This window comes from Eubalaena glacialis, chromosome 15, assembly GCF_028564815.1.
Source record: "Eubalaena glacialis isolate mEubGla1 chromosome 15, mEubGla1.1.hap2.+ XY, whole genome shotgun sequence".
Lineage (NCBI taxonomy): Eukaryota > Metazoa > Chordata > Mammalia > Artiodactyla > Balaenidae > Eubalaena > Eubalaena glacialis.
In genome coordinates this window covers 47,020,779-47,045,278 of record NC_083730.1, presented here as the reverse complement: position 1 = coordinate 47,045,278, position 24,500 = coordinate 47,020,779, and the positions used below count along the sequence as shown (strand labels likewise).

Sequence of the window (24,500 nt, the reverse complement as noted above, 5' to 3'; positions counted from 1 at the left end):
TTTCCAGCCAATTTGAACAGAGTAGTTTCACAGTATTTCAAACAAAGCAATCCTTTGCAGATACTTCAGTAATCTTTGCAATGTATATTCTGAACCACAGGAAATATAAGACCCAGTCATCAGATGATCATTATGGAGAAACATATGCTCAATTGACAAACATTCGAAAATGAAAAACAAAAAACAAAATAACCCCCCAAAAAACCCAACCTTTTCATTATCCTGTTTTCTTAATTGATTTTTGTTAATATGAAATGGGTTGTATATGCGACTTATTTAAAATTATTTGGTTTTATTAGGAGTGCCTTTTAGGTGGACCACTCTGACTTTCATGCTTAAAAACGATTTTTTATTCAAATGTCTTACAGCCACTCTAATAGAACCCTAGGAAAGGAGTTCTATTATTATTCCCCATTTTAGATGAAGAAAACCAGACACAGAGAAATTATGCAACTTAACCAACACCCCACAGCATCACAGTCTTTAGAATAGTAAAATTAGATGAATGTGGTGATAACAACGGACCAATTACCTCTCCAAATCAAACTCTAAAATTCTAAAAAATGTAGAACGGGATTCTAAAAGAGAGACTCACTTCTCTAAGTAAGAAAAATACAATCCCATAAGCTCATATCAGACACATGATTAACAAAGACACTGATTCTTAAAAACTACTTGATTTACTTTATCATAACTAGTAATATACAAGAATTTTATACATAATTTATTAAAAATAACTTTGAGAAACAGTATTTTTGACTGAGTAGTGATGAAACTATTGAAAAGATAAACTCATTATTGAATAAATTACCCAGTGTTAATTTTTAAAAATAATTGTTATAAGCCAATCCTGTGAATTCAAAATAGGCATATTATTAACAATCCTAAATATCAGAAATACTTTTAAAATGTCCATATGGTTAGTATGGATAGAAAATTCATTGCCTGAAATCAGCTGTGAAATGTAGCCTGGAATTTGGTTGGCTATTAAGTTTAATTTTGTCTTATTATTTCAAAATTTAAATAGTTCGAACCACTTCTACATTTGTTAAAAACTGTAATCTGAAAATATTTTTTAAAAAACTTTACAAACACATAGCTATAACTAGCCATCTCATCTAAAAAGCTATACAAGTTATTCCTAGAGAGATTTCACGATCCCTGTATTGCAAAGCTTATTTCAAAAAACATCACTATTTTGCATTTATAAACTGTATCCTTGCAATAATGAACTAACTGTAAATATACTATTATATACTAAACATCCACACCCTAATTTTAATTACACTATTCCTTTTGTTAACATAAAATGTTGCATCAAATAAAAGCATGACATATTTCTACAGTTGAATGGCAAAATTAAAGGGTCTTTGTTGAGGAGGTAATGAAGCAATCACCAAAACAGTTGAAACAAAAAAATCGACATTACATTGATTTTAAGAAAAGCCAAGAATACAAGTGCTTACATAAAACAGAAACACAGAATAAGTCACTTTGTAAGCGAGGAAAAAAGAGGCGGCTTTTAAAAATATTTAGATTCTCCAACCCAAATCGGAATTTTAAGAACAAAAAGAAGAGAAAGAGAAAGAGAGAGATAGAGGGAAAAAGAGAGGGAGAGGGGGAAAGAGGGAAGAGAGAGGGTGAGAGGCAGACAGAAGGGGCGGTGGGGAGTGGCGGGGACCAAAGACCAAAACCTTGCAGGAGTAAAAATACATTCTTCAGTGTTTTGTTAATTTAAATTTTGCGGAGAAGGTGGGTAACAGAGGAAATGTAGATTCAGTGCCAGGTTTCACAGAGAATACAACACAGAAACTAAAGTCCACCAAAATGGAATTATAGTAACAGTCAACGCTTAGTTGGGAATCTCCCTTTGCTTTATGAAGAAAGGTCATGTTACAAGACTAAAACAATAGCAAGAATGCCGTGTATACACTTTAGAATGTTTAGGAGAACAACAGTCTTCAAGCACCACACAAACAATTAATTTAGGTAACTGAAGATAATGTTAGAGCAAGACCTCTTCAATTTTCCATTCGGTTATACTCCAAGTAGTCTATGATATAGACTTGAGTTAATTACATATTATTGCACTATAAATTGGCTGCTGTCACTATACCCAAATGTAAACAATAATGCAGACTTTCTCAACTTGTCTATCTGCAGGTGTCCTTAGGTGGAAGACAAGTAATTAAAAACTATAGAAAAATCAGGAAATTTGTGTAGTTATTCACAGCATCCCTCTGTAAAAGTACATTTGGCTAAAGAGATCGCAACAAAATAAAGGGGAAAAGTCCCGAAAACAGCATCTTCTATTTTTAAAAAAATCCTGCCTTGTAATAATAATTTAAAAGAGACAATTAAAGCCACTGGCTTTTGTAGACTAAATAGAATGCACTCATCTCTTCATGCATGTTTCTGCTAGTGTCCTAAATTTGGGTTCCAAATGATCCAAAAATTCAAGCCCATCTTCTTCTTGTCGTTCACTGCAACAACCCACAGAACCAGCCGCCGATCCTTTTCCTTCATAGTTATACGTCCGGACGTAGTCTTGAGCATGCATATGACTGTTATCCTGATTACACTGCTGGATCCTCTGCCAAGAGGAAGAACACAGCATATTTTGTTACTATTTTAAACACCGAAACTTACTAGCATAAAAATAATTGCTTTGATTTACCTTTCATTGTTTAATTTTTAATCAGAGTGTGTCCTCTAATGGATTCCTACATATAAAAAACACCCATGATTGGTCTATATCATCAATCATACCATCAATTCACTACATAGCATGTTTCTAAGAGTCACACATGTGGCAGCAAGTATACAAGTGTCCGTTTTAAGTAATCATTGCTTTCTCTTTCAAGATTATGGCTAATGTGAAATGCATCCCTTAAACTGAACCTGAATGCATGTGGGCTCAGAGCTTGCCAGATAGGCATAGTGGCTGTGCAGGCTGGAATTGCCTTGGACCCCACTTTTGGTCTTTAAGACGTGACTTGTCTGATGAGAAATGGCAACACAAAGTCATGAGCAAAAGAATTTGAATATCATATGATTTCAGAAGCAATTAAAAAGCAAACAAAATATGAGGAAAAGTCAATATCACTTAACATCTGATCATAACTAAATCAAAATTAAGGAAAATCAAATTTCTTATTAGTAGGTTAATCATTAATTGAAAATAAAGATCAGGCCAGTAAACTGTAATCATTTAGAAAGTTGAAAAGGAAGCAAAATAGATTTGTAGGTCACTTAGGGAAACTCACTTCACCAAGGCGGGGCTGAGTGTAGGTGTACCACTCGGAGTACGGGTATCTGCAGTTATCCACCTCTACTTGTCCTCCTCTGCAGGAATCCAGGGTGTGCTGTCCACCTCCCTTACACACTTCCAGGGTGTGATGATGCCCGGCCTCCTGGCAGGACTCAATGGTCTGCCCTCCTTTCACCATTTCAATGGTCTCCTGCCCTCCGTTTTTCACTCCGGGTCCCAGGGTGCTGCAAATTCCCTGAGTGGAGCCTCCCGCAGTATGGGTTGTGAAGCCATTGGTGGAATACTGAAACAAAACAGTTGGCATTGGGGAAATATGGAGGAGAACAAAAAATGAGAAAAAGAGCAAATCATGCAGATAATGCTGTGAATTTTCAAGCTAAAAGGTAAGCATGCTGAGGGCAGGAACTACATCTGTCCTGGCACTCCCAAGTACCTAACTACCGTAACCCCAGTACTTCACGTAGCGTCCAATACAAGAAGCAAACTATAGATGTCAAGTGGTCTGAGCCTTGAGACAAGTCAGAAAGCTTGATGTACACTCCTTCTTTAAAAACTTCTTAGACTACTGTACAACTTCATTTGTGAAATCCTTCCAGCATCTCACATCTCAGGATCAGGATTGCACACTATTGTCTCACATGGATTGACCCTGATTCCCTTCACCTGACTAGAACAGAAACAGAAATAATAATCAGTATTTTTATTTAGTGTCTGATTGAGTTCCCTTCAACTGAAACAAAATCAATAGAAATAAAAGTTGCTGTAAAAATCTTAGCAGCAATACTAAATCCTTGTGATCTAATTAAGTACAAATAAATCAGCAGAGAAAATAAGAACACTAAAGCTCTGGCCACTAATTTTCCATGTTACGTTTTTGTAGGAAACTCTAAGTTTTATTTTTTCTAATACCTTCCTAGATGTCAACATCCTTTTGTTTTCTAAATCCTTCCTGCTCTAACCATCAATTATGCTTTTTGTAGGGAATTTACTTGTTCCTCATCCACATATTAGGCTGGAAATCAAAGCTGAAGCAGTGTAATCACCTGTTAGCATTACTGCTTCATATATTTGACTTCAGGCTCCTTTCTAACCTATATTAGAGCCTGAAAGCCTCCATTAAAGTTCTTCCCACGATGACCAAAGCCTGTAGTCATTTTATTGCTGTTGCCAGAAAAGAAATTAAAACCATATGCTGATGATCTGTGAATAACTAAATGAAACATTTTTACATACAACCAGCAGCTTCAACATATAAAAAAGACTGGGTCTAAAGTTGAAGCCATGACACCCTTGAAATAGAAAATAATAATGACATGCCGAAGGATTTTTACTAGTAAGTAACACTATATGGCCGAATTGAAATGCCATATATCACCATAGGATCAATGTCATTTTATCTGTCTCCTGGGACTGATGACATTTTATATATTGTAAGTTACCTGATTTCAAAAGAACTTTGCCCAGAAAAGATCATTACAGTTGGTTAGGCCAATTTATCGTCTGTATGTATTTTGAAAAGACAAACAATTTACCATTTTGTCATCGCCGGGAGCTTCAGTGTTTGATACAATGAGGTTCTGCTGGGCTAAATCATCAGGAAATACTTTTGGCTTTTTGGCTGCCCCAGTAGCTCCACAGACCAAGGTAAATAGGATACCTGGAGGATGAGAGAGATTACTTCAGTTTATCGTAAAACAGTGTTATGAATTTATGATGACAAATATGAAAACAACTTTCCAGAAAACATAAATATTATTGCTTGTGTCAAAGTAGCATCCAGTAGAAAAGCCTGCCCTAACCAGATATGCCACAAACAATGCTAAGTGCTGTATTTGTGTTGAATTTTATTCCTATGCTAATTAGGATAGCACTAAAATAATACCTAAATGCACTTTCAATAAATAAATTAAATACGTGTGTGTTAAATAGAAATGTAGCTATATACAAATGAGCAGCCATAGATAACAGTGCTGATTCTAAGAATGTGTCCTGAAAGTTATTTTAAAGGCTATCATTTGAATTCATGAAAGGACTTACAAAATAGCAATGCTATGCCCAACAATATTGCAAGGATGGCCCACTTTCCAAGTATCAGTCCTCCGCTGGCAATGTTCGGAGCACTTTCAATGTTGCAGTCACTTGGGGTAACACAGTCACATAATATCACGTTTAATTGAGTGACATGTGATTGGTCAAGCCTATCTGCAACTCTGACAGGTACTGTATATCGTCCAAACGGGGGGTCATTCAGGTAGGAAAGACGTGTTGCTGTATCTGAAAGGAAATAAAACCAAGCATTATAGAATGTCATTGATTTCTCCTGAGCATAAATAATTAGTGACAGAATATTCACATTTCCCTACAAATGGACATTCCTGATGGGAATGGCACAAGTGCTACATGATTGTAAGCGTGAATGGACGAAGTCTTTCTAATCATATAAAAGTTTGTCTACACTGCCTCTTTTTATAAAGGTCTTTCTTTTGGCTTTTGTAATAATATATTTTATCTGTGGATAAACAAATCCTTCCTATCACAAATAACAGACTTGTTTAGAGACTGATTTTTACCACATCTTTAAAATTTTTAAATTTTTAAAATACCAGTCAGTGTATATTTTCTTTTATGCATGATTCATCAGAGAATTTCATAGACTAAAATTCTGGATGTTTTCCCGTACTTTGTTTTCTATACATTGTGCCAAACCTTGAACATATTTTCAAGGCATGAGTCATGCTGCTGGAACTCCTTCTCATGGTCCTACAAGACACTGGAATCAACTGTATTTTTTTGGTTTCGATGTATGTTTTTTTAGGTCAAAAGTAGAAAATATTGGGCTTCCCTGGTGGCGCAGTGGTTAAGAACCTGCCTGCCGACGCAGGGGACACGGGTTTGAGCCCTCGTCTGGGAAGATCCCACATGCCGCAGTGCAACTAAGCCCATGCACCACAACTACTGAGCCTGCGCTATAGAGCCCACGAGCCACAACTACTGAGCCCGTGCGCCACAACTACTGAAGCCCGTGCACCTAGAGCCGGTGCTCCGCAACAAGAAAAATCACTGCAATGAGAAGCCCGCGCACTGCAATGAAGAGTAGCCCCCGCTCGCTGCAACTAGAGAAAGCCCGCGTGCAGCAATGAAGACCCAACACAGCTAAAAATAAATAAATAAAATAAATAAATTTATTAAAAAAAAAAAAAAAAAAGAGTAGAAAATATCCAGGTCAAAATCCTAGTCTTGGGAATGCCAAAAATATACTACTCTACATGTAGATGACACATGCCCATGCCCAAGAATAATCCTCCCCACTTAACTGGCTCAGTGTGACATTTTCATTATTTCATAATTTGAAGCTCTAAATATAAACTTGGATATTTGGGTAAAAAAAAAAAAATCACTGAATCAAGTCAATTTTAAGAGAAAGAATGGTTAACCCAGTGAGTCTATGTATGTGTAAGAAATCATAATAAGACTAACAAAACCACAATTTATGATTCAAAACGTGCCATGGTCTATTGCATTGACTATCTTGTTTACTTCCCCCAATAATCCCATTTTACCCATGAGTAAATTGATGCCCAAGAAGAATAAATAGCATGGCGAGACCTAAAAACTCTTTAGGATACGTTCTTCTTAACTTGGCATTTCCCAGGCTTTTGGGCTCTTTCACAGCCCAGTAAAACTTTAAACTAACAAAGTTTTGACCAACATAATCCTGACAACGTTTCATTGTACTAAGTAGGAACATTTTTAAAAATTACCACCTCCTTTAACATTGTGTCAAAAGAAATATTATGAAACCAAATAAGTAGAAAGGACATCTAAATATAAGGTTAGTTCTCAAGCACGCACACGTTAGAATGCTGTTACAAACACTGAAAATGCTGTCAGTTCACAGAGCAACTTGTCATAAAAGGAAGTCAAGGAATACTCATTGAAAGCATGGGAATGAAAACCTTTCAAGGGCATTTTAAAGGCACCCCCCCACTCAGCTTACAGTGGATCTTGAGTCGTGAAAGCTGGAGTGACATGACATCATGATGCACAGGTACTGTAGTGTGGTCAGGAGACACAGAATGTGCTGGCAAGTTAAGAGCTGATGTAGGGAATGAGGCAATGGTGGGAAAAAGGGAGGTTCGCTTTGTTTTTGCCATTCTTGTCACCATAGATTCTAACATGGGTAAAGTCAGAAGTACAGACTGGGACCAAGTGGGGGAAGAATCCCACATAGAAAACAGTAGACAAGAAATGGTCAGAAGTCAAGGCAGTGCAGAAAGAAGGGATCCTATGGTGGACACTGTGATGCATACCCAGATCCCCTGTAATCAGGGATATATTGTCCCAGCTGCTTGGGAGGCTATCAGCACCATCAGTGACTGTGCCTTCCTGCCAAAGGTCACATCCCTGCGGGCAGCCCAACCCACTGATGAAGCAATGTAAAAGCACAGAACAGAATGGCCATTCTGAAGGGCCATTTAGTTCAGACTCCCCGTGAGTCAGCCGAGGCTGTCCTTTGGCCTGAGCTACAGCTTGATTTCTCTTTTTGCTAAATCCTGCTTCCCTTCCTTTCACACATATTGATGCCAAGGAAACTCCCTGATAAACATTCAGCCTGGAAAGACTGTCTCAGTGTCTGCTTCCTGGGGAGCATACCTGCAAGGGATGGGGATTCCCTTATGACTTAGGAGACCACTGTCACATGAAGACTCTGTGTAGGTGGGAGGTACACAAGTCAGGAAGTGGTTACATCAGACCTAGTCTGGGGTGGGGGGGGTGGAGTACGAATGAGAATTCACCCAACACCAAAGGGAATCCTGGCACAGGACTGATCAGAGACCGGCACTTCCCACCACACCAACACTGAGAAACTCATGTTCTTTTGTTGGCAGTTACCATTCAGTGAATTATTTTTCTACTCCATCAAGAAAAAAAAATATTTTAGATATCCTGATGCTGAGAAGGACAAAGTAATGTTTAAAAATACATACCGTTAATTTTTGTCAGTCTCCACATTCTAAATACTTCTGAATCAGAAACACCGTCCAAACTGAAGTCAAAGGGTGGGCCGTGTATGGGTTCATCGGGATCTACGGCCACAATCTCCGCCGATGACACGACAGTTTTACAGATTATCACTGTCTGCTGAGGTATGAATGGGCTGTTATCATTCACGTCTTCAAGTTTAATCCCTAGTGTCCCAGTACATGTTCTCCCATCTAGAAAATTCGATATGAAAATACAATTTTTTTAATGTTTTGAGTTTTCACTGGGACATTACACATTGCAAAAAATTTATTACTTATTAGGTACTTGTACCATATAAATGAGAGTGACAAGCACAGTCCCAGGCTATGTCCTTAAGGTAAGTTAAGAGAAAGACATTATCAATTTCAAATGGGTTGTACAGAAAATAACTGCTATTTAGATTTGTCATTCATTCACTAAAGAGCTGCAATAGACATGGGAACTTTTATGGAGGTGAGCTTTGACAGATTTTTAAAAAGAGGAAGGAAGAGGGGACCAACAAGGATATTTCTGGTATATTGAAAAGCACAAGGAGATTTAAGGAGGTGGGAAAGCACATACACACACCTATGCTCTGGACATAATGAAGGGGAAGGGAGCTGATGCTGGAAAGAAGAACCAAGGGTCCTTGAAAGCCAACGTAGGGAGCTTGGAGTTTAATATGCATTTAGAAAACACTTAAGATTTGGGGGCAGGAAAAGTGAAAGACAGAAGGCATGTATTTGGGAGATTAGAACAAAACTAGTACACGGAAATGTTCAAAGCATGAAAGACTGCAGAAGTGGAAAAACACTTTCAAACCAGAATAATCACTCTGAGGTGTAGCCTAAGGAATTCATCTATCTACATATTCAATAAAAACTTACTGAGTAACTACTTTGTACAGGGCACTGCAGTGGAAAATCTGGAGATTCAAGAATGAAGTGGTCATGGGTCCCGGCCACAAATTAGTAACACGGTTGTGAAGTCTGAAGTTGAACATAAATCCAGGACTTGTGTCTCTAAATCGTTTATTCTTTCTGTTTAATAGGAAGGCCTTGAACATCATGGGTGGAGAAGAGGATGAAAAAAACCTGTGCCACCCGCGACCTGGGGCTATGCCTTATACGAAGCTGCCCACCTAGGAAAGCGGGAAGACCAGGCACTGGCGTGCAGTCACAGCCTCGACCCAGCAACAGAACCCGTGATATTCCCAGGGTCATCATGGGCCAGGAGCCATAGCCCACCAAGTTAAGAAGGGGTTCTGAAATGTGGGCCACAGAAAAGAACACGGTGGAGGCAACTACAAGACCACTATGAGGTAAAGTGGAAGAAAGAAAAAAGTCAAAAGCAGAGGCAAACCAATACCTCCCATTTAATGTAAGCTCACAAATTAAAATTCCTGAATGAGCAAGATTAATGCTTAAAGGAAAACCAACAAAATCAACAATTAGAAGATTAATTCACTCTATGCAAGATATCTTCGAAACATGTATATTTACTATCTTCAAAAGCATAAAGAAGGTTAACTGTTTAAATAAGCATGAAAATGACACTGAAATTCCAGTAGAAATAAACATTCATCTAACAGGGACTCTAGAAAAAAAGGATAAATAGAATGGTAGGGAAGTAATACTTAAAGAAATACTTGCTGAGACTATCCCAGAATTAAAGAAAAAAAATGGATCTTCTAAAATATATTCTGACTGTAGTGCTGGGTAAATAAAAATAAATTCTCAGCATAACACTGAATTAAAACTATATATAGAACACAACCTAGGGAACTATAAAAGTTATCTGGAGGTATTACCTATAAAGAGACAATAATTAAACAGACAGTAGAATATGCGTCAGCAACAAGAAATGCCAAAAGATGATGGAGTACCACTTGCAGGGTACTGAGGGAAAGAAGGGGTTAACTCAAAATTCTAAACCAAGTCAAATGATCAAATCAAGCATGAGAACAATATTAAAATATTTTTCAGAACAATAAAAGTGACAGGGTTTATCACCCACAATGCACCATTGAAAGAACTAGTAAAGGATATAGTTCAGCAGGAAGAAAAGGGAACTAGGAGAGAAGAAATGAGATACAAGAAACAATGCAACTATCTCTCACTTTGGACAACTTTTAAAGAAAAGACAGAGACACAAAGGAAGCAGGGAGACATGTATACATGTATTTTATCCATCTGACAAACTTTTCTATTAGGACAGAATAATCTCGTCTCTCAAATTCTCTCGTTCTTATGCCATGTGGTATTTTCTTGCTCTCTCTGAAAACTGGCATTGCAAGATGTCTTGACCATTTCTTTCCATTTGAGGCCACACACGGAGTTGAAAGCACATGTCTTACTGATTAAATCTGGTTAATTACAAAGTCTTTAAAAATTGACCTCGGGACTTCCCTGGTGGCGCAGTGGTTAAGAATCCACCTGCCAATGCAGGGAACACGGGTTCGATCCCTGGTCCGGGAAGATCCCACGTGCTGCGCAGCAACTAAGCCTGTGCACCACAACTACTGAGCCTGCGCCCTAGAGCCTGCGCGCCTAGAGCCCGTGCTCTGCAACAAAGACAAGCCACCACAATGAGAAGCCCGCGCACCACAACAAAGAGTAGCCCCCACCCGCCGCAACTAGAGAAAGCCCGCGTGCAGCAACGGAGACCCAACGCAGCCAAAAATAAATTAATTAATTAAAAAAAAATTGACCTCTACAGTGTTTGCTGTGCTACCACGGTGCTAAATGCTTGAATCTCCCTTCCATGAAATATTTAGAGTTGTTCAATAAACTCCATTTTTTTTTGCACATTGTGATGAGTATTTCAACCAAAGATTTTAGACATCTAACTCAGTGTTTCACAGCTCTGCTTTTCATCTGTTAATAAATAATATTCTTTCATTCACTGGAATGTATGCATGCAATGCTCACCTTCTAATATTAATATAATTCTATACGGGTAAATATCAATTCCTAAAATGAAGTCTTGGAAGGTGAGCTACCTATGGGTCCATGATTTACGTGCATGGCACTCTTCTGCTAAATGTTTTTTAAAAATTTGAAAGCACACTCTTCCTCCCCAAAGTTAGAATCTTACAACAAAAGTAGAACCCTAAAACTCAGCTATACAGAGGAAACACCTGGGCGAAACTGCCAACTGAGGTTAGATTGAGAAGAGAAGAGAAATTGAACTCAAAGCTTAAGAAAGAGCTCTGTTTAGAAGAGGAGAAGAAAGTAAAACTAGAATGCATGTAGATAAGAGAGTAATGTGTGGAAAAGTTGAGACATAGACTCCCTGAGGGAGAGTTTTAAAAAGAGGAAACAAGTGCTGTAGGGAAGTAGGAGAGGGAGTGAGTACAGGCTCAGAGGTCAGTGCTCACAGGAGAGAACATTTCTCATATGGAAGCAGCAGCTGGGAGGGCTCAAAGGGAATGAGCCAGGATAGATTTTAGAAAAAGGTAAAAGACAAAAACAAATAAAAAACATACTTTAGTATGATCTCAGTTCAGAAAATAAAAAGATGTGGAGTTATTTATCCCCTACCAGCTTCAAAAGAAATTAATGGAAAAGGCCCTGTTACACATTTATTATCTCAACCACAATGATGATTAACAGTGCCTCTCTTCTAAACGCCATAAAAACATTTGTTCAACAGAGGAAAATGTAGAATAAAATTACATCCAAAATCTCTCATTCCAGACAGTAATTTTTATCTCATTGATAAAAACCATTTGCCAAGTGCAATTAAAAATGTAAAAATAATGGATATGATTTTCATATTATTTCTCTTCTTTTCACTTGCTTTGACCAAAAAGCATTTGTCAAAAATGCTTTGTCAAAAATGTGAGAAAAAAAAGCTTTGTCAAAAAGCATGTTTTGACAAAGGGACAAAGGAAGTTGAGGCCTTAAAGGGCAGTCTTTAATTGGTGGAAGTTAAATTAACAATGATTACAACTTTACCAATTCAATCAATGGATATGAGCCATTTCTCTTTAATTTAGAAAAAGTTGAAATACCTAAAACATCTTCGAAAATCACTTCTAAATTCTAATTTTGCAAGCTATAGTATAATAATTTATGTTTACTGTAGTTAACATATTTATTTTACAGAGGCAAAAAGTTCAAATGTATATTATGGTAAAATTATATTTTATGCACTAAAAGGATCTCATTCCTAACCATTGTGCTCACATTCCAATTTTACAGGGCTCATAGAAAATGATTTTCCATTTTATATGATTTTGTGTATTCACAGTATTTTTCTAATTTTATAATATCAGAATACTAACACCCAAGTATATTGTCAGTTTCCTGTAGAAAGATGTAACTTTTTTAGGACTGACCTATGAGGCAGTAAGTATGTTCTCTCTGTAATAAATTTTCCTGTCAAAGTGAATATTTTAAGAGATATGACTAAATAAATTGAAGCTAATTTTTCTAAAGTAATTTTCTCAATTTTTAATGATTATTTGATTTTAATAAATTATAGTCTCAAGTATTTTCTATGACTAAATTATTTCATACTGTAACTACATACAAAACTGAGGGTACTATTAGAAAGCAGACATGAGTTAATAAATTATAGCAAACCTCTCAATTACTCTATTTGTCATCTGGGGTGAAATAAATTTTGAGAATGTATGCAGCTGACTTAAAAATGTATGTTGTTTAAAAACTGAGGATGTCTGTAGTTGGGGGTGTATATAGCTGGCTTAAACACAAAGTTCTTACCTTTGTCTGAGGCAAGGATTGTGATATTATATATACCATTTCTGACGGTCTTTGCCTCTCTATCCAGCCTTCTGAAAGTTGTGATTGATCCTGAGTTTTCATCAACAGTGACCCATCCTTCTGGATCACTTAATTTCTTATAGCTGTAAGTAATGATGAATTAAAATAGCAAAATGGATCATAAGCCAAATTACAATACTGTTATCAAAATAAGTTATACATTTTAAAAACATGGTAAATTTGAAATCAACTAAAATAGAATTACAAGTACCTTATGCCACTGCTACTACTTGTTTCCGGGTCATGTGCTTTATATCCACTGACCTTTGTGCTCACTGGTACATTTTCTTTAATACGAACAATTTGCACTGCAGGGCTACACTCAGGGCCTTCATCCTGATTTTGTACATTAACAGTGACTGTCACCATGTTCACGGTTGATCTTGAACTACTAGAATATGGAGCTTCATTAACTACACTGATTTGCAGGGTCACCTCTTGTTTTTCTTCGTAATTCAGTGGCTACAAAAGCAAGCGTGTTGGAAATCAGATCAACACATACTACTTGGCAATGTGAACTAGTGTGTAACTAGTTAGCTTTGGAAATATGTAAGTGCCGTGTCGGGAACAGTCATGGAAATATTAAACATATACCCACAAATGTGATGGTGGTAGAAGGAGGGAAATCCTTCAACTGATTGAGCATTTGGGTGGAGCCAGCAAAAAAAAAAAAATTCCTCAACTGCAAATTTAACACAAGTAATATTATAGGTCCTGATGGCGATTTCAGATAGTATTTAATGAAATATTATTTGAAATATTATTTTAGGGACTCCATACCCTAATCAACAGTAATTTACTAGTCCATTAATTTTGGAACCGCTTTTCCTACCCCTCTGAGATGAGTACAATTATTTGTACCTGCTTTGGGGTAGAAAACGTGGGTCAAATTTTATAAAATGTTTTTAAGATAAGAGAGACAAGAAAATAGAAAGCTTATGGGCTTTACACTTTCCTTTTTAATCTCTTTTATCCCAGTTACTCTCTAAAAAATGGGTAGTAACAAGTTTAATGGAAGGTTTTCATGTTATTTTCCCTGATATGTAAAGAGACAAGATTTAAGGGACAATCCCTTTGCTGTTTTGAAACAGAAATTAACCCACAAACTGCAGCTAATTTTCATCATTGTAAGAAAAAAAGAATTCGTCATGTTTGATCCATTCTCCTTGTGAATACGTACAGAAGGGAAGCTACAGCGACCCAGGACAGAATCATGTTTTAGTTAGAGGTAGCAGAAGTAAGCCCATGGTTTTGTCCAAAGCCAGAGTTCAGATCACTTTATGGGCTAACTCTGCCTCCTGAATTCGCAGTGATGTCTTCCGAGATAATTGTAGAACATTATTAGAAAGAGGTTTTAGAAGTATTTACATCTTCAAATGGGTGAGGATTCCCATTTTGAACCAGGAAGCTAAGAATGTAATGTACACTGGATACAGATGAACAGATCTATAAACAGCTTCCCTATGGGTCTGACCAGGAATAACTCATCATTTGGGAAATTCAGTAATTAAGTAGAGGCTCCTGGACACAGCTATAGATAGAATGGACTAGGAAAGTTTGGCAGTGTCCCACTGGTGTCAAAGCTGTGCTAGTTTTTTAATTGTTAAGAGATACTGGTTACAAAGTGGGTACTATATCGTATTAATTGAACATGCACATATAATCATTTTAAACCATCATGCCTTTATATAATGTTCTCCAAAATGAGTATATTCATCCCACTATATATATGAAAAACATAGTGTTTACATTTACCTAAATATCTATTTTATTCCTACATTTACCATAATTCCTTTCTTTTCATTAAGCTCTAGTATGCTAATCTGTGACATTATAAGCTACAAATAACTAATTTCCTAAGTTATTCTTACCTTAACCACACTCAGAACTCCTTCATTGGTTTTGGGATCTGTTACAATTTTAAAATTTCCATTTTCATTGCCCTTTAAAATGGTATAATTAGCTCTCCAATTAGAGGTATTAATTAAATCCTTATCCTCAACGGCAACACGTAAGATTTCCACATCAATTCTATTTTCCTCCACTGATGTCACATACTAAAATAATAAAAAACAACAAAAAAATGTTTAATTAGTAACTCTCACAAAAATAAAACACCAGGTAAAGCCAGCCCAGTTCTTCTAATTTCTAAAGTACTATGTTAACATGACTTTAAACCCCAAGTCCAAACTACTGACACGTGGCTGGGAATACTTCATTTGAAATCATGGGGCATGGGTGGAGGTGCACATATGTAGCAACTAACACTACACTGTACATTTTTCTTTTATTAATATCACACACTTACAGAAGAACGGGTGAATGTTGGCAAGTTGTCATTCACATCTTCAATATTAATGATGCAAGCTGCAGTTGTCTGCAAACCAAAATACTGACCATCCATGTCTTGTACTTTTATTTTCAATTGGTATTTATCAATTAGCTGAAAAGTAAGTATTAATTATTGAGTGAAAGCAACATTGTAAATGAAATCTTAATTTACACTCTATAATTTCCCTTGCATTCAAAATTTAAGAGGTACACTATTAGATTTCATAGTTTTCATGTACTGGCAGAGGAACAATTTCCTCACACTAGTAATTTTCAATTAATTTACAAAAATAGAGTAGTTTCTCAAATTGAAAGTGCTACTCATGGAATCAACTGGTTTTAGCATTACTTAACAGAAAGAGAAGATATAGTCATAGCACATTTAAAATTGCCTAGTAATTAATCAAAATCTTTATCTCCTATGCAAAGTACATTCTTATATTCAAAAATACACAGCAGTGACTCTATACCAGTCTTGTAATGAAGCAATAAAGTAAGGTATCCTCCTGTAAAAAAAGGTGGATTTTAAATATTTACTTTACATTTACTAAAAGATCATTAAATTAGCATGAAAACAAAGTTCTGGAACTGTGTAATTTTTTCTTCTTCATGGAAAATAGAATCTGGTTCTTAAGCGTTTTCCATTCTTCAGAGATTGCAGAAGGCTCATCACTGGTTTTAAAAAATGTGTTTCTCCTCATAATGGTTTCATTTATCACAAGTATTGAGATATGGAAGGATTAACAACAAGACTAATAATAATGCCTTCTGGACTGAACATTAGGAGGCTTGGGTTCTATTTCCGAGTTCAAAAATAACAAATCTACTCTTGGGCAGTGAGAAAAGTCTTTTTCCCTAGCTTTCCTCTTCTATAAAATTATAACAACACCTTCCTTTATAATTCACCTCTTTTCATAAGACTAAATTATATGTAAAAAACCATCCTAACCGTCCACCTAGAATATTCACCTTTCTCTTAAAAAGCCACCTTCTTCCCTTTAGACCTCTTAAACTTTCCAGCCCTCATGTATTACCTAAAATAAAACGAATATTTCTCTCGATCACTATGCTTTTTACAAACCCAATTTTTCCTAATTTACTCTTCTCTCATAATCAATCACGTGTAGAGTTAAAAATTCATGGCCTTATTTCATTAAAAAAATTTTAAAAGCTCATACTAGTATTACTTACGGGAGGGAATGTGTATTCTGTTTGTAATAAACTATGATTTATTGGGAATGATCAACTGGCTGATAAAACAAAGAAAGAAATCAAGTTTGGGACCTAAATACTAACTTGTGATATCTTCAGATGGAAGGAAAGTTCTGATGTTTAAAGAGCTTAAAGGGCTGAAGGCCAACAATAAAAAAAATTGGAAACCTGGGCTCAGAAAGTGAGTCCAGAGCTCTCTTGGGTAAAAGCACTCCAAGACTCCTTCATTAGTCAAATGTTTTCAACTGATTTATCAGAAGGATCTATTCAAGGCTTGATGATAAAAGAGAATTTGGTCTATAATCTGCTCTTTCTGAGCACATAAATTCCATGAAGAATATGTATAATTTGTAGAGCTGTGACAGCAATTCATTCATTCAACAAATGAAATTGCATTCTTCACTGGCACATACTCATGGTAAAAATAAATAAATTATAAATAATAAAATTGAATTAAAAATAAAAAGTTACCTAGGAATGTCCTTGTAAATGCAGTAAAAATGATTAATTTTAATAAATTTTATTAGATTTCAACCCACAGTCTATATAAAGAAATGGGAGGTATGTATAAAGCACTTCTGCATAACATAGTATGATGTGCTTTTCATGGAAAAGTACTTGTGTGATTGATTTATAAGCTGAACTAGCTATTGGGTTTTTTTTCATAGAATACCATGTTTACATGAAAGACACCTATGGTTATTCAGACTGGTAAATTTGGAAGACATTTTGTCATAGGTAAAGTCAATATGTCATTTCAAGGAAAACAGCTATTTGCTGCCAATGGTCAATTGGAGTTTTCAAGCCAAAATGAGGATTCTGGAAAACTTTTATGAACCATCGTGATATTAATAGAGATGAGGAGGTGATTTTTTCCAATATTGTTTAATTAGATGTGTCAATATTTGGAGGATCCGTATAACTCAGTGAGTCAATATTTCCCATATGACTAATGCATGATGTTACAAAATCACACATGGTAAACTATCCACTCACAGCAGAAGAAAGACCAATGTATTTTGATGTAACAAAGTAGGAAAGTTCATGGACAAGGCTTATTCAGAGTGTACATTGCAAAACACATTTATGACACTACCACTTGTCAAGTTTTGGTGTATCAAAGAAGACTATCCACAATGATCTGAAATTACTGTTAAAATACTCTTTTCTAACTTCATATCATGTTGGATTTTCTTTACATACTTCGACTAAAACTATATAACAGACTGAATGCAGGAGATGTGAGAATCCATCGGTCTTATATTAAGTCAGGTATTGAAGAGATTTAGAAAATGCATAATAATGCCACTCTTCTCACTAAATTACTTATTGTTTTAGAAATGTAATCATTTTTTATAAAAATATTATTTACATTAACATATATTATTTTAATTGGGTAAATAAATACATAGTTTAAACTTTTATAGTTTTAAACACTTACAGATTAAATAGTGATAAATATAACCCACATAAACAAAAGATCTTTGGAATTTCCAATAATATTTAAGACTGTAAAGGGGTCCTGAGACCAGAAAATTCGCAGACCACTTCTCTAATCCATGGGAGAGGGAGAGGAAATGAATCGATATGAGTTTTAGGAATCAAAGAAAAACGTGACAAACACATATTACTATATTTTAAAATTAAGGATTATAAACGTAGGAAGTAGGCCAGAATAAATGCTTGGTGGAGGAGGTAATAGTTTAATAACAAAATGAACAATTACTAAACTGGGGTAGTTGCAGTAGAAATGGACAGAATGTGAATGTTAAGATCACTTTGGAGTCAATATCAAATGCTTTGGAAAGTAATTTGATCTGCAAGAAGAGACATCAAATACATTTTTGAGAACATGAATCCAAGGTGACAATAGAAAAAATTTGTAAAGGAAAAGAATGTACTAATGGCATTTTAACTAGAGAACATGGGAAGGAGAGCATGTTTAGAAGGAAAGAAGAATTCAATTCTAGATGTACTGAATCTTAGGTACCTGTGAAATGTTCAAATAAGGATTTCTAGCAGTCAACTGAAAATGTTAAACCAGAGATCAGAGACAGATAAACTTTCATGTAATCTATGTAAGGGGAAAGAGTGTAGATGAGATTGTTGATGAAGAAATGACACAGATGGAAAAAGAAGCATTGTTATCTGTAGATAAGAAAATTCCACAAATTCCCGAAAGTTTTACTTTTCATATATGACATTTCCTGTTTTTTACAACTATAAATGTTTATATTAGGAAATTTGATTTTAGAAAACATACAATTCAGGAGAGAATGAATTAGCGGTTCAAAATCAGAGCACTGCAAGGTCAATGACATCCATCAACCTACCTAAAATAATTTTTGTTAAATTAGATTCACAACATGCTTTTCAAAAGCACATCTGCAGGTGGCATACAGAGATATGCAGGTACTGCTAAGCAGCCATGTGGTAATCAGGCTTTATTTGTTAATATTTATGTTACCTCTCTGTCTAGCTGAGATGATGATGTGGTGATCACACCTGTAGTTGGATGCATAGAAAAGAGGGTGGGTGATGCTGGAAACTGCTCGATGATGGAGTACTTTAGACGCGTGTGCAGTGTGTCAGCCTCGTCTTTGTCAGTTGCACAAACCTGTCCCACGGTAGTGCCTACATATAGAAAAATCCTCTTTAATTTCCAAAACTTTTACAGTTTCAACTTGCCCTTTATTTGACTCCTCTCCATCTACCACAACAAAGTTTTGGACCACGTAATTAATAATAGTAATAGCTTTTATACATTTTCAGACTTCTCTATAAAATAGCACTTACTTTTAAATATCCCAGCGTTCCAACATTTTGGAATTTGGTGACCATATTTGTATTTACTGTATTTATTGTATAAATTTATAAATGTTGATAATATCCCTCCATGGCCTTTGTATTTCTAGACTAAAGAATTCCAATGATTCTTTAACCTTTTTCTATTTGTAAGCCTACACTTACATTGATCATATGGGTCAGTTTGCTCTGAAAATTCTTGGTTTAGTTAGATCTTTCTAAGGGAAGACTCAAAATCTGCATTCCGACTCCTAGCTGAAATGGTCAATTTTCAAAAGATTCAGAAAATATATTATTCTCCATGACCTTTATGATAATGCCCAGAATACTGTCTATCATTTAATCACTATAGAACATCAGCCAGATCTCTTCAAGGCCAAGACATCCGTTGCTCAAAGACTTATTCTTTTTTAGAAAAGAATATTCTAAAAATATTCTTACAATATTTAGAAAATATGGTCTCTTAAAAGTGTTTATTTTACCTCACACAGGAAGGCAAAGTAACACTGAGTCACTCCTATTTTTCAGGCACTGTGCTTCGCCTTCAAGGTATATTGTGCTTCATTTAACCTTCAAAACAACCTTGTATATTAATATCCCATTTTACAGATGAGGAAACCAAGGCTTGTCAAGATTAGGAAACTTGCCCAGGGTCATGTCAGACAGCTAGCAAAAGGCAGAGTAAAATGCTACCTACAGCTGCCTGTCTGGCAAGTCCCTTGTTCTTGGCAGCAGGATGTGCCACCTCCCAGTGGCCAGAGTGAAACTCAGCTAATGAATTGAAACATTAAGTTGCCCTATATTGCCAAGGCAGGTACTCACCAACTCTGCAATTTTCAGAAACATTAAAAATGTAAGTTGTCTCTGTAAAAATTGGGAAGTTATCATTCTCATCCTCGATTCTGATTAGTAGGGTCAGTGGATATTCTGGAGTATATCCATCCTGAGTTGTTGCAAAGGCAACTAGCTGTAAAGAGAGTAAAATTGAAAAAAAAAAAAGCAAAAATAAAATACGGTTCAAACTTGCTTTTGCTTTGGCTTTCATTTGGAGATGTTCAGCATCACAGTGTGGATTTCAGCATTTGTTACTGTTTTTGGACGTGAACATAACCTTAATGCCAGAAGAGACGGTTAATTTCATGGTGCACTATAGCATTTTATGTTTCAATTTATCTAATATAATAACATAGCTAAATTTGGTTTCCTCACCATTGCTGTATTGTTGTTCATGAGTGTAATGGTTTTTATTATTATTTTCCCGAAAGAGTCTTGAGAACTATTTTGTTTTGTTTGAAAGTTTCAGGTGCATGAATTTTAAATGCAATTTTCTGGATCTTTTATAACTTTGAATTCTTAGGATTCCAAATTCCCCAGGTGCAGTTAACTGAGATGTTATTTTATTTTCTAATTAGAATTTTAGGCATATTGATGATTGTATTTAGATAACTGTCTTCATAAGAATTTTTTAATTTAAAAAGGGGGAGTCAGAAGTGGACCAAATGAGTGGCTATAAATTGGGTCTAGAATGCGATTTATTCTTTTGATTTTATAATATGAATTTCAATTCCAATTTTTCTCATAACAGCTATCATAGAAAGAACAGACCATCACAGGTACTTAGAAGGTCATGTTGTAGTAATTCTAAAACTAAGTAATTACATCATCCAAAATAGATATAAAATAATTAAAACTAAGTTAAGCAAAATGACCAGCTCCTGTTGGAAAATCAACACAACATTAGGTTAAATTCTTATATATTAACGCTCATCCCACCACAGGAGGTTGCCCAGATGATGAAAAGACCTAGTTATCCTAGTTAAGCACCGTCCACACTCCTTACTTGCTCACCACAAGTTAACTTTCTCTCATTGCAAAGGTACCAAGGCTTAACTTCTGAACTTGACTTTCCTCCTATGGTATCACTCTCAGGACCATAAAGAGGTTCACAGATCTTTTCTGCCAAATAAATAACTACTGTTCAAAGTGGTACTCTTTTTTTCTTTTGAAAAGAAAAATAGTAAACTGTAATTCCCAGAACAATCTAATAGAATTGAAGGCTATTTATTCTATAAAATTCTTTTTGCTGCAGTCAGGTCTGTACTATCAGATATACCCAGAGCACAGATGCCAAAATCAGAAAACAGTCAAGAGTAAATGAATTGAGGAAGAGAGACGAAATAGCCAAGTTTAATTTTACTAATACAATATGTAAACTTTAGACTTTACCTCAAAAGATGGATACTTTTCACGATCTACAGGACGAGTACAAAACAGGTTTCCAGTATCTCTCTCTACATAAAATAAATTTAGAGGTTCTTTGTCAACTCCAGGCCCACTTATGGAATAGTAAATAGTGTAGTTTTGTGCTGTATCAGACTGAATCTAGAAAGTAGACAGCATATACATAAAAGACAAATTTGTATTTCAGCAAAACTTTCATTTATACACTTATGCAATCACACTGACATTTTACAATAAGTAATTGCCCTCTTTAATTTATTATTATGTCTGAATAAACAGCAGCAATAGAATAAGGAAGCCTAATAATTGTGAAATTCAAGAGCAAGGCATGAGGAAAATAATGTAATAGCATCTTAGCTTTCCAGAATAACTAAGAAATACTTTAAAGGCTACATGTAACTACATTGATCAAGCATTTTGGACTTTCCCTGTCTTAGATAACAAAGTATTCTGAGCATGAGAAGTTATCCTTTTGTCAATGTTTTACACCTGAGGTTTTATTATATATAACATAATATTTGAGACACTGGGTTTAAAGTATACTGTCGGCAGGGCAAACATTTGGAAAATGGTTTCTTTAATTAGTTTTTGTTATTTCTCAGCATCTTCTCTATTATAGGGGCTAAATGGGAGGATGAAAATGAGTGAGAATGGAAATGACGTAATATCCTGGCAAGTGTGCTACTTTGGTATTTGATTCAAAGAGAAAATTTTTTCCAAATTGTTTTCATCCTCTTAGTAGGATCTTGACTATCTATCAGGATGACTAACAATTATTTTCTAACAATTTCTTTCTCAACTTTAAAATGCTCTTTTCTCAGCTGCATTGAATTTGTTGGTGGGATATAAACAAGGATTCTCTCTCACCATTTCAAGAACTGGGGGAAAAGAAACCTAAGAGCTAGACTGAATGGTAGTGACCACTGATAAGGGAGGAAGGCAAGAAGATTTGCTAGGGTTTCCACTAAAAATGAAACAGGGGAGAGAAAATGTGGATCCAGTGTGATTTAAGCAGTGGACTTGGGAAGAAACCATGGAAAGTGCACGTGTCTTTCCCCTTCTTGGCATTTGACCTGTTATCAACAATTTCATCCTTTGTTATGGAAGACGTTTTGGGGTTTTCTAGACTATGCCCAGGCTCTGAGATACCCTTGATTATATGAAAATTCATTAAGGAAGCATGTGTTTGAGAGTGCTATATGGGTTTTACTGTTTTATAAATGGCTTTTGCATGACTAAAACTGCAAAAAAAAGTATATGTAGGTATATAGAGAGATGCATTCATACCATATATTGAAACATATGATAGACATACTCACTCATATATTCATACACACATACTTTTTAAATAACTGCATACTCATTGTCTAAACTTTTTACAAAGATGGAAACCACAGACTCTCACAGTGGAAGGAAAGTAAATTATACCTGTTGAAGAAAAAGTGGGAAAGGTCCCAAGGAATTCTCAGACACTGAACAAGGAATAGGAGCCCATCTTCTCTTGGCACGTATTAGAACTTTTTCTTGAGAACGCCTTTTCCTTAGTACCTCAATTTAGAAGACAAAAAAATAATAATAATAAATAAAGCCAACGACTACTTTATTTTCAAACTTTAAAACTCTGATACATCTTTCTCCTCTCATGAGGATTAGCTGGGGAGGCGTAAGACCACGCTAGTGCTTGAAAACCAAACGAAATGTCAATACTAGAAAAAAAATAACCAAGAAATCCCTGCCCTAACTGTTATCTCAGCAATCCTCTTGAGAAAATAACTTGGTGGGAACATGGAAGAGAGAGAGATGAAATTGGAAGCCTAGAAGCAAAACTGAAAAAAAAAAAACTGTACTGTTGCCACACTGCCATGCAAAAACATGGGAGGAGAAATATGCAAAGAATGTAAGTAGACAGGTGCCTTTCTAAATTTAGCATAAGCATCTTCCACTCACCGGCAACTAGGAAGAGCCAGGGGACCAACAGAGAGATCTGTGTCAGAAGGAGGAGAGAAACATGGTGACAACTCTCAAACAGCTGTCATGAGTAATGGCCAGTGGTTGAATGAAGTCATTTTGATCTTGGATGTCACAAAATCATAAGTATGCGTGAAGTCCAAACCTTAACCTAAAATAGTCCTCCATTTTCTAAGACTAAAAATTATGCTAAGATACATGAGACCTATTTCTGGATGCCTCATGTATCTCAGAGTAATCAACCATGTCACGACCCTATACCGCTGCCTAGAGTAGGAAACCATCCTAAGTCATTAACATGCCATATGAGTTCTTGAATAATTAAAAGCTACAAAGTCCAAGTTACATACAAATATCTTAAGCAATAATGTTTCTTGTTTTGGAAACCTATTCCACAGTGAAGATCAAGAAATGCTTCTCTGTGTCTAATCTCAAGTTCTCATGCTGTCCCATATCCCAATTTCTCCTTTTATGTCCCAAATAAAAAGAAATTATAATCTGTGATAACCTATTTTGAACGCTTTTCCATTTCAACACTGTTAACTTGAGTCATGGCTTTTATTCTTCTTCAAGCTAAATTATCCCATATCTTTTCTGATTCACATCTTCCCTGGTCATGTTAGTTACACCTGAAGAAAATAGTTCATCATACTTCATTTTTATACTTTGGTATACCTTTGTTTGTTGCTCTAAAAGGACAAGTATTTTCTTCTCTTCTTGGGTCTCTGTGTTGGAAAGTAATAGGGTAAAAGATCTCTTCGCTGAGGACAAAAGAATGGCATTTGTTGTATAGACTGAACCATCTTCTAAAATTTGGAAATCAGGATCACTTGAATGAATTAGATTTGCAGATTTAAAGCACTCCTTCAGGTCAACTG

At 35.7% G+C, this 24,500-nt stretch overlaps 1 protein-coding gene across 1 annotated transcript in view; it reads right to left on the bottom strand.

The window, feature by feature from the left end:
- Window positions 1-372: 372 nt before the first annotated feature.
- DSC2 (desmocollin 2) overlaps window positions 373-24,500 on the bottom strand; it is a 31,961-nt gene continuing 7,833 nt past the window's right edge. Inside the window, exons 3-16 of the mRNA XM_061168999.1 lie at window positions 24,298-24,497; window positions 23,083-23,202; window positions 21,640-21,795; window positions 20,236-20,380; window positions 19,076-19,242; window positions 15,374-15,508; window positions 14,937-15,122; window positions 13,277-13,527; window positions 13,006-13,148; window positions 8,260-8,487; window positions 5,309-5,545; window positions 4,804-4,928; window positions 3,267-3,554; window positions 373-2,593 (exon numbers count right to left, since the gene is read on the bottom strand). Of these exons, the coding sequence (XP_061024982.1) occupies window positions 2,396-2,593; window positions 3,267-3,554; window positions 4,804-4,928; window positions 5,309-5,545; window positions 8,260-8,487; window positions 13,006-13,148; window positions 13,277-13,527; window positions 14,937-15,122; window positions 15,374-15,508; window positions 19,076-19,242; window positions 20,236-20,380; window positions 21,640-21,795; window positions 23,083-23,202; window positions 24,298-24,497 (2,579 nt within the window). The 3' untranslated portion in view covers window positions 373-2,395. The remainder of the gene's footprint in view (window positions 2,594-3,266; window positions 3,555-4,803; window positions 4,929-5,308; window positions 5,546-8,259; window positions 8,488-13,005; window positions 13,149-13,276; window positions 13,528-14,936; window positions 15,123-15,373; window positions 15,509-19,075; window positions 19,243-20,235; window positions 20,381-21,639; window positions 21,796-23,082; window positions 23,203-24,297; window positions 24,498-24,500) is intronic.